This window comes from Engraulis encrasicolus, chromosome 9 (genome assembly GCF_034702125.1).
Source record: "Engraulis encrasicolus isolate BLACKSEA-1 chromosome 9, IST_EnEncr_1.0, whole genome shotgun sequence".
Classification (NCBI taxonomy): domain Eukaryota; kingdom Metazoa; phylum Chordata; class Actinopteri; order Clupeiformes; family Engraulidae; genus Engraulis; species Engraulis encrasicolus.
In genome coordinates this window covers 39,611,867-39,621,866 of record NC_085865.1, presented here as the reverse complement: position 1 = coordinate 39,621,866, position 10,000 = coordinate 39,611,867, and the positions used below count along the sequence as shown (strand labels likewise).

General features: G+C 41.6%; 1 protein-coding gene across 1 annotated transcript in view; it reads left to right on the top strand.

Annotated features, from left to right (window-relative positions):
- LOC134455805 (cadherin-18-like) overlaps positions 1-10,000 on the top strand; it is a 233,906-nt gene that overhangs the window by 45,300 nt on the left and 178,606 nt on the right. The window contains exon 3 of the mRNA XM_063207115.1: positions 2,914-3,208. Within this exon, the coding sequence (XP_063063185.1) occupies positions 2,914-3,208 (295 nt within the window). The remainder of the gene's footprint in view (positions 1-2,913; positions 3,209-10,000) is intronic.

Genomic DNA, 10,000 nt, shown 5'->3' with positions numbered 1-10,000 from the left:
TTAATATTGGAAGTAATTGGTTGACTCTGTACGACTGACAACACATTACTCAAACTTACCCAAGGTAACTGTCTCTTTCATCTATACCATTACAGACAAGTTATTTTTTTTTGCTTTAGAAACCCTTTAGTCTCGTAATACTGATCATAGACTCAAATCAACACATGGCTATCATTAGTCAATGTCTAAAGCCTAAAGTTAATGGAAACTCTCTCTCTCTCTCTCTCTCTCTCTCTCTCTCTCTCTCTCTCTCTCTCTCTCTCTCTCTCTCTCTCTCTCTCTCTCTCTCTCTCTCTCTCTCTCTCTGCTGTTTTCATCTCTATCCCCATTACATCACATTACATTGCACTCAGCTGATGCTTTTAATGAAGTGGCATACTGTATAGGGCAAAAGTGGGCAGGCCAAACATGTAGAGTTACACAGAGAATACAACCTTCCATCATTTGCTGTTCTTTCTATATGCCATTCACAAGTTATGAATGACATAAGATTGAATTCTGATGCTGGAAAATCATCCGTCTTGGTGCTACTAGACTTAATTGCGGCTTTCGACACAGTAAATCACGCCATACTACTACATAGACTGGAACACTGGGTTGGCTTTACAGGCATAGTGATCAACTGGTTAAAATCGTACTTACAACAAAGACGTTTTTTTTCGCCATTGGAAGACATACCTCATCGCCGATGTCTCTGAACTGTGGGATCCCCCAGGGCTCCATTCTCTGACCACTAATGTTCAACCTGTATATGCTGCCACTGGGACACATTATCGAGAATAACTCCATAAATTACCATAGCTATGCGGATGATACCCAACTCTACTTATCTATGTCCCCCAATGACTACACCCCCCTTGAATCACTCTATCATTGCATGGACCAAATTATCAAATGGATGTCTCACAATTTCCTCCAGCTGAACACAGATAAAACTGAAGTAATTATATTTGGGAAAACAGAGGAGAGACAAAAGATTGCTACTATCCTTGAAACGAAGGGACTGAAAGCAAGGGATATAGTTAAAAATCTTGGGGTTCTCATTGACAGTGGCCTAAACTTTAACAGTCACATAAAATCTATTACTAAGTCTGCATTTTATCACATAAAAAAACTTCTCTAAATGTAGGGGCCTTAAGTCTAACTGGAGAAGCTAATACATGCCTTCATTTCTAGTAAGGTTGATTACTGTAACAGTCTCTTTACAGGCCTCCCCAAAAAGACCATCAAACAGCTTCAACTTGTACAAAATGCAGCACCAAGGGTTCTTACAAAAACAAGGAAGTTCGACCACATTACTCCAATTTTAAGATCGCTGCATTGGCTCCCAGTAAGCTACAGTACATAATTGATTTTAAGGCAATGCTACTTGTGTTTAAATCATTAAATGGAATGGGACCCACATATCTACTGGATATGTTTCAGCTGTATGCACCAACCAGGTCACTAAGGTCAACGGAGAAGAATTTGCTGGTGATTCCAAAAGTCAAAACAAAATGTGGAGAGGCAACCTTTAGCTTCTATGCTTCAAAGCTTTGGAACCAGCTTCCAGATGACATAAAAAATGCACCCACTATTGATAGCTTTAAATCTAGACTCAAGACAAAGCTGTTCTCAGATGCTTTCCCCTAGCTTCAATTATATATCATTCTTATTTTTTATTTTTTATGTTTATTTTATTTTTTATTTTATTATTATTATTTTATTATTATTTTTTTTTTTACTTTTTTTACCTCATGTTTTATCTTAATGTTTCAAATGTTCTTTGACTCTAATTTATTTACTGATTTCTTCCCTAATTTTATGAAGCACATTGAGTTGCACCTGTGTATGAAATGCCCTATACAAATACACTTGCCTCGCCTTGACTTGCCTATAGTTGAATCTTTCAGCCTTATTCTAAATGCCCATTCATACCCTACGTTTGGAAAACTACAGACATACAGTACTTCTACCCTTCAACGTGTATTTTGTAACTGGAAAAGGTGAAACTTTCCACATGTATCCTTACCTCTCTTTAATGTAGGGTTTGAACCCACATTTCATCATCATTCTTCATTTTTTTTTCTGTCCACTTCAGTCTTTAGAGCTCCACACCAAATTGAACACAGGGGATAGATGTTTATACTGTGTATCTCTCAAGGTGTCACTGCACATTCTCTGTCTTTGTTTACCTGCTCCTTCATAGCTACACTTGAAATTGGTCAAAGAGCAAGCCCTTTCCCCTTGACACTGTGTCATTGTATTCCTCCTCTACTTTTCTCTATATCACTCTCTCATCCTGACTTCCTAGTTTACTACTCTCGGTCTCTCTCTCTTTCTTCCTCCATACAGCTGCACTTGACTTCTATGTTTTGACTTTACTTGATTATGTCTCAGTTCTCTCTCTTTCTTTCTCTCTCTCCTCCTTCACAGCTGTCTGAAAACGTTGACTTTTCCTCTTCTCCATGTAGTACTGCATCTCTGCTGACCTCCCCGTTTATTCCCTATTTCTCCCATCAACCCTCACAGCGCACCTTGGACTCAGGCAAAGGACACGACTTAACTCTATCTCTGTGTCCCCTCCTCAATTGATCCACTCTAACACCCCTCTGTTCCCCATCTCTCTCTCTCTCTCTCTCTCTCTCTCTCTCTCTCTCTCTCTCTCTCTCTCTCTCTCTCTCTCTCTCTCTCTCACACACACACACACACACACACACACACACACACACACACACACACACACACACACACACACACACACACACACACACACACACACACACACACACACACACACACACACACACACACACACACTTTCTCCAAAGTTTCACTTGAACCCAGCCAAAGGGAATTTTTTTTCAATGTATCTGCATTTACTCCATATTTACACCCTCTTGCTCTCTCTTTCTCTCTGTTCCTCCTCTACAGCTGCACTCAAACTCGGACAAAGGGGATGGCTCAGTGCGCTATATCCTGAGCGGGGAGGGGGCGGGCACCATCTTCATCATTGACGAGACAACGGGAGACATCCACGCCACCAAGAGCCTGGACCGTGAGCGCAAGGCGCACTATGTGCTGCACGCCCAGGCCATCGACCGACACACGCTGAAGCCCCTGGAGCCGGAGTCCGAGTTCATCATCAAGGTGCAGGACATCAATGATAACGCCCCCAAGTTCCCCGATGGACCCTTCAGAACCTCGGTCGCCGAGATGTCGGAAGTCGGTAAGAACAGCAAGATGACTTATGAGCTATGAGTTGTCTGAAGTTAGCTGGTTTTCTTTTGAACCATCAATGAGAACGCCCTCAAAGGTCCCCAACAGGGAATCTTTAGTTGGTATTAATGTATTGGACAGAGTGGTCGTCCAACTAGACTCACCTCCAAGTGGCTCGATCAAGACGTGGCTAAGGCTGAGATGTTCAAAGTCGATAAGAGATCATTTGTCTTGATGTGAATTACTGTATTTTGTTCGTTAGATGGTTGATGTCTGTCAGTAAAGATATCAGGTATGTCAGTCAAAAGATAGCTGGTTTCCTTTTGAACCATCAATGGAATGCTGAGTGCTTTCCTTTGTTGAATCAGTAAGCTTCAATATGCTGGTGCTCTTGGAGTCAAAATACATAAGTCCCTTCATCAAAACTTGGTGGCTGAATTTAAGTAACTCTTGCATGTAAGACAAGGAGTGCTAAATTTAATTAAGTTAAAGACCCTGAAAGAGAATTAGTTCTTTTTTTACATTGATTCTTTAGATCAAAGGTTTTGGTGAAATATTATGAATGTTATAACAGAGTGTTATCTTATAACAACGGCTCTGTGAAATGGGGTTAACTACTGCATATACAGTACATACATCAACACAATGGACCATGGCTTACTGCTAAATCTGAATGGTGGTCCCTGGGCCATAATCAGTTGGAAACCCCTCCTTTCGCTGGTTTAATGTATTGGGAAGAAGTATCTTTCAAGTAGATATACTCGCAAGTGCATCGATCAAGATTTGGCTGTGACCAAGATGTCCGTCAGTTAGAGATAATTTTTTGATTATGTTTTTTTTTGCTTCATTTTGTCTTATTTTGTTGTCTGATGCCAGTAAGGACATTAGTGTTCCCCTCATCACCCCTAGATGTGACGTTGGTATGGATTGGAAGAGGATGACTCATTGTTATATTGCCACGGTTTTCAGTGTAAAATGTTGGACAGTAATGTTCTGATAGTAGATCCATCACCCAAATTTTTTAACAGGCCCTTGAGCACCTCAGGAGCTGTTGCCAGTAAGAAAATGACTTGTGCGTCTAAGTGATTTAAAGCAAATCTCTGAAGTGTGTTGCAGATGTATTATTTTGCCATGAAATGTCTGCAATCCACTAATTTGAGCGGAAACATGCTCTAGCCGTCCTGTTATCCTTGGGGTCTATTTGACCCCATTCAATGTTTAATGTCTGAAAATACATGAAGTACATCATTCTTTTGATTCAATTTGGATGACTTTTCCTAAATATATGGGGTCAATGTGAAAAAAGTGAAATTTCCACAAAAATGTTTTCCCTAAGTGCTGTACATGTTTTGGTTACATCTGTGTTCCTTGTATTTGACCCCAAATTATTTTAAGTGTATTGAACATAAATGGAACATCCATATTTTGCTATTACATGTTCCAATCTATCTACATTATGTCAAATACATGAACATAAGTTATTTAGAACAGAACAGTTTGCTTTATTTAGGGCTCTGATAACTAACAATATGTATGATGTGCACGAGGGCCAAAACTAATTCAAGGCAACTTTTGGGCCGTTGTTGCACATTTTCGCCTAGTCATGGATTGTTTTTTTTTTTGGTGTGTGGGCTGTGTGTGGGGGTGGTAGGACTTATCTAAAGGGCTTTTTATGTCCCCAACAGAGCAACAATAAATATCTGAGGCATAAACCGGTGCAAAAGTTTTTGCTTCTACTGATTTTGTAGACATTTAAGTGGCTGGGGTCAAAATGACCCCAAGGATCACGGATGTAACCTAAATCTGAGGATAACAGGAGGGCTAGAGGACCTGTTACTGATTTGTTTTTGAAAAGTACAATGAGTAACACTAATGGAACGTGTAATACTATAAAGTTGCTAAATTAGCCACATTTAACTAGCTCTCTATTTTGCCTATATTTGCATGAGGAATCTACAAAAGCCAAAGCTAATTTTGAGAACATTTCTCCGACCTTTGATAATGTGAGATATATATCAGTGAATGGGGTTTCCAAAGGGTAACTAATTACTGTAGACATACACACACACACACACACACACACACACACACACACACACAGACTGGCACGGATGGTCACGTACACGCACACACACACACACACACACACACACACACACTCACACACACACACACACACACACACACACACACACACACACACACACACACACACACACGCACACACGCACACACACACACGCACACACGCACACACACACAGACTGGCACGGATGGTCACGTACACACACACACACACACACACACACACACACACACACACACACACACACACACACACACACACACACACACACACACACACACACACACACACACACACACACACAGACTGGCACGGATGGTCACGTACACACACACACACACACACACACACACACACACACACACACACACACACACACACACACACACACACACACACACACACACAGACACACAGCCACAAGTTCAGAGGCAGACGTGAAATGCATCAAGAGGGCAGCTGAAATTAAAATGTGTCCTCGTAGGGATGCTCAGACGCTTTGATGTTGGGAGATTTCTAGGCATTTTTATACATCTAATTAAAGGCAACAAAATACTATATTCTGTTTTAAACACACACACTCACACAGTCAGACAGGCACGAGACAACCACACATGTACACATTTCCCACCCAAAATACACACACATGCACACTTTTTGTACGTTTTAAAACAACAGATTTGAATAGACTGTTTAATCAGCCTTGGTTTAATAACCCCTTAATGCACGCCTTTCATCTAGTGGCACGCTGTAATAGTCATCGAAAAGTTAACTACCATATTACTACAATACTATACATTACACAGGGCCTTTAGTAATGCACTACAACTTGATCATTGCCATTCTGGTAACAGCAAATGTATAACACTGTTAATTACTTCACCTTAAATGTTAACTTGCTTCAGGACAAGAACACAACAGCCAAACACGTTATCGAATTACTACAAGAAACCTAGCCATGCTAACATGAACGTATGGCAGAGATGTGTTTGCTAGCACGAAACCAATTTGTCACGTTCACGGTGAGATCAAAGCCCGCCGCATCTCTTATGTCTCTGGTTGAAATGAACCAAATGGTTTGGCATAGCAGCACTCATCTGCTGAGTTCATTTATTCCTAGAATTTTAGAATCTGCTGAGTTCATTTATTCTTGGAATTTTCTGTACAGGTACACTCAATGCTCTCAAGCACTGCTTAACACAGACAGAGACACATTCACTTTTTAGAACTTAAGCAAATATCTAAAGTACCTCTCTTTGTTCTCCTGCTGACTTTTACTGAAGCCTCGCCTTTTCTGTCCTTGCCTCACCCACCTCTCTCTTGTCTCTTCCTGTCCTCCATGAAAGTCTCTGTGCTCCTCTTGGTACTATTTGCTGTGAGCTGAGGGGATCCCCCAGAGTGTTGGAGGCCTTTATTCAGCACTCTGTCGTCTGAAAGCCATCAGACAGAAAGGAGGAGAGAGGAGAGAGGAGAGAGAAGAGACAGACTGTCAGAAAGACAGAGATGAGAGATGGAGAGACAGACAGAGAGAAGGAGAGTGAAGAGAAAAGCAGAGGCAGAGAGGGAGAGCTGGGTGGAGAGGAAATAGGGAAGGACAAAAAAAATGTGGATCAGGAAATGGAGAAGAGACTGGCATGGATGGAGGCAGAGGGAGGTGGAGGAGTGGGGTTGCATCAAAAAATGAGAGGAAAAGACGAGTGGAATCCATCCACAAGAAAAGGGACCTGTAGAGAGAGAGAGAGAGAGAGAGAGAGAGAGAGAGAGAGAGAGAGAGAGAGAGAGAGAGAGAGAGGGAGAGGGAGAGAGAGAGAGAAGGAAAAGAGGAGAGGGCTGAGAAAGCTGAAAGCTGAGAGAGCTGAGGGCTGAGAAAACATGGAGAGAACACTATAGAAGGGAGGGAGATAGAAAGAAAGAAAGAAAGAAAGAGAGAAGGGGAAAAGAGGAGTGGAATTCCTTCACATGATGAGGACCAGTGGCAGCAGTAGTAGCTCTTAGCTCTTGGCCCAGTCCTTTGAGGCCCCTCCAACCTGAAATAGCTTAGCTGGAGTAGTGAGACCCCATCTTTTGTTTACGCCTTAGTTCTGCTCTGGCTGTTTTAAGACGTCTTCCTTTCTTCTGCGCCTTAAGCCACCTAAAATGTTAGTGCTCGTTTGAGGGGTTTCCTTTTTTTACCAGCTATGCCCTAAGCCACCTCATGTGTAAGTGCTTGGCTGTTTTTTTTTTCTTGTCTCTGTTAGGGCCACACTTTTTCTACCGTAGTTTCCTTTTTTGTGTGCCGTAAGTATGCAAGTTATGTATGTATGCCGTAAGAATACTTTTTTGGGGGGGCGGGGTCCACTGAGTGTTCAGTGTATTCTTTATTATGTCCTGTTTATCTCACATATTGGCATGTGTTGGATCCTTCCTTGATAGATGTTTTGAAAGGTTGATGATGGAAATGAATAGCAGACACCTTTTTCAGCTGTATAGTTTGTAATTGTAAGGGTTTTTTTTGTATATATATGGCCTGTGTACCTTTTCTGTACATCACTTTACCCACCTCTCACACATAAACGTTCCAATATTGGTGAACCATCCAATGAAATAACCTACTTGTGCATCAAGTCAATTCTTTTAAACAACCACTGCTCTTCACTCTCAAGGCTAGTTTCCAAGCCTCCGGGCCATACAATCTCAAGTTGGCTCTTGTATCGACCACAAGATTATTCATTTTGCTGCCAAAGAAATATCGCCAGGCTAGTTGGGGTTAACTGGATAGCCCAAGGGTATGATGATTGTCCAATGATGATGGTATTGTTGATTTTCAGAGTCCTTTTCACAGTTTGGAGTGGATATAGGCCTACTAAATGAATCATTCCTCCCTTTCTAAAGCAGTAAAAGCACTCTGTGGCTCATTAAAAACAATAAAAGGAACACCTTTCACTTTGCTTAACCTCATCTTGCTTACCTGACATATTATTTATATAAATATGGTATGTGTGGTTGGTCTAGTCTACAAAAATCTATTACGGTAATGGAACACTTATTTAATAGACTGATTAATTTATTTAACACCATATGTGAAGTGCGCTGCTCTTGTCTGCAGTATCAAGCACACCATCAAGACTTGTTAAATTGGGTCATTAATTTATAATAAAATGCTATATCTCGAGTAAGATGCTCTTGTCTGTAGAATCAGTTGCACCATGCAGACCTACTTAACCGAGTGATTCATCTATATAAAATACTGCTTGTGAAGTGAGACACGGTTTTCTGCAGTACCAAGTACAGCATTAAGACTTGTTTAGCCAAGGGAATAATTCATTTATAATAACATCCTGCATATTATGTGTAATTGTCTTTGTCGACAGGATGTAAAATTGTTATGTAATGTGCTACGCACCTGAAAATGCCATCCAGAGTCACTAAGAGAGTCACTGCCCCCTATCCAACAATGTAATGATTATCCAGTTTTGGGCCCCTATCTCCCTGGGCCCGTGACAAATGCCGGGCCCAGGGATGCCCAGGGATGCCATCTAATCCTGATGCATAATATATGATAAGAGTTACATAATGATGATACCATGGAGCTAGACACAGCCGTGTGCAGTGCAGTATCCTGCAGGTTCCTCTCTGGTTGAGTTAAGGTATCAAAGATTGCAGATCAGAAGTGTGATATCCTGGCTGTCTGTATTACACTGTGAATGCCAATTTAACTCAAAACCTGTGAATGGAGTACAATATGCCACTGCAGAGAAGAACTGAGAGAGAGAGGGAGAGAGATGGGGCCATTTAACTTCTTCCTTTCACTCACTGTGACCGCCTTTTCATTTTAATTGCTGTGATAAGTGTTTTGTGAGAGAAACCTGCTTTCACGATTGCTTTTACATTTTTTTTTTACATCTGCTGGAAATTACACTAAATTACTCGATGAATGTCAAATGTGGTTCAGTGTAACTTCCCTTCCAGCCCCCAAACACTACACATCACACATAAACACACACACACACACATTTTCTTCACCTTCACGCTTTGAAAATAAATCCCGTTCCATCCCATACCGTACCTACAGTTGATGCAAAGGTGATCATTTCTACTGAAATGCCTGAAGTCCCATTCTCTCGTGGCAATTTAAGGTTGTTTTAGGGAACTTCTTGTGAGGCCGCCAGTCAAGATTTTGCAAGTGCTGTTTTCAACCCTCATACGATGGAGTTGGTCAGGAGAGTCTTAATTAATCTATACGTACAGTAATGACAAAGTCAATCACTGCATGGTTTGTAAAGGTGGCTAATTATGTTGAAAAGTCAGGCACTGATGATGGTCTGAAGGACCGAAAACGTTTTGCACTTCACTGGGGAGCACTGTCTTTATTTTCCTTATGCACTCAATTTCTTTGTTTCCTGGTGAACCAGTAGCCTGTAAGTAACAGGCTACTGGCACACTGCCCTTTCACGCGTCTCCGCAGGCGGGGTTTAGTCAAAAGATGCTTGCACGCGGTTGGAGCAACCTCAATTGAATGACATGACACTTCGACCACTCACGTTGAAGCTTTGTGACGTAGGACGTGTCGTCACGTAAGCGCTGTCAGGTCAGGAACCAAAACAGAACAACGTCCTTTAGAAAATCAACTTGAGGTATTTTGGATAACACCGCTGAAATTGCTGCTTCCATCCCGACGCATGATAACTCCTCGCACGCCGCCATTACTGTTGTGATTCAGGGAGGGGGCGGGCACAG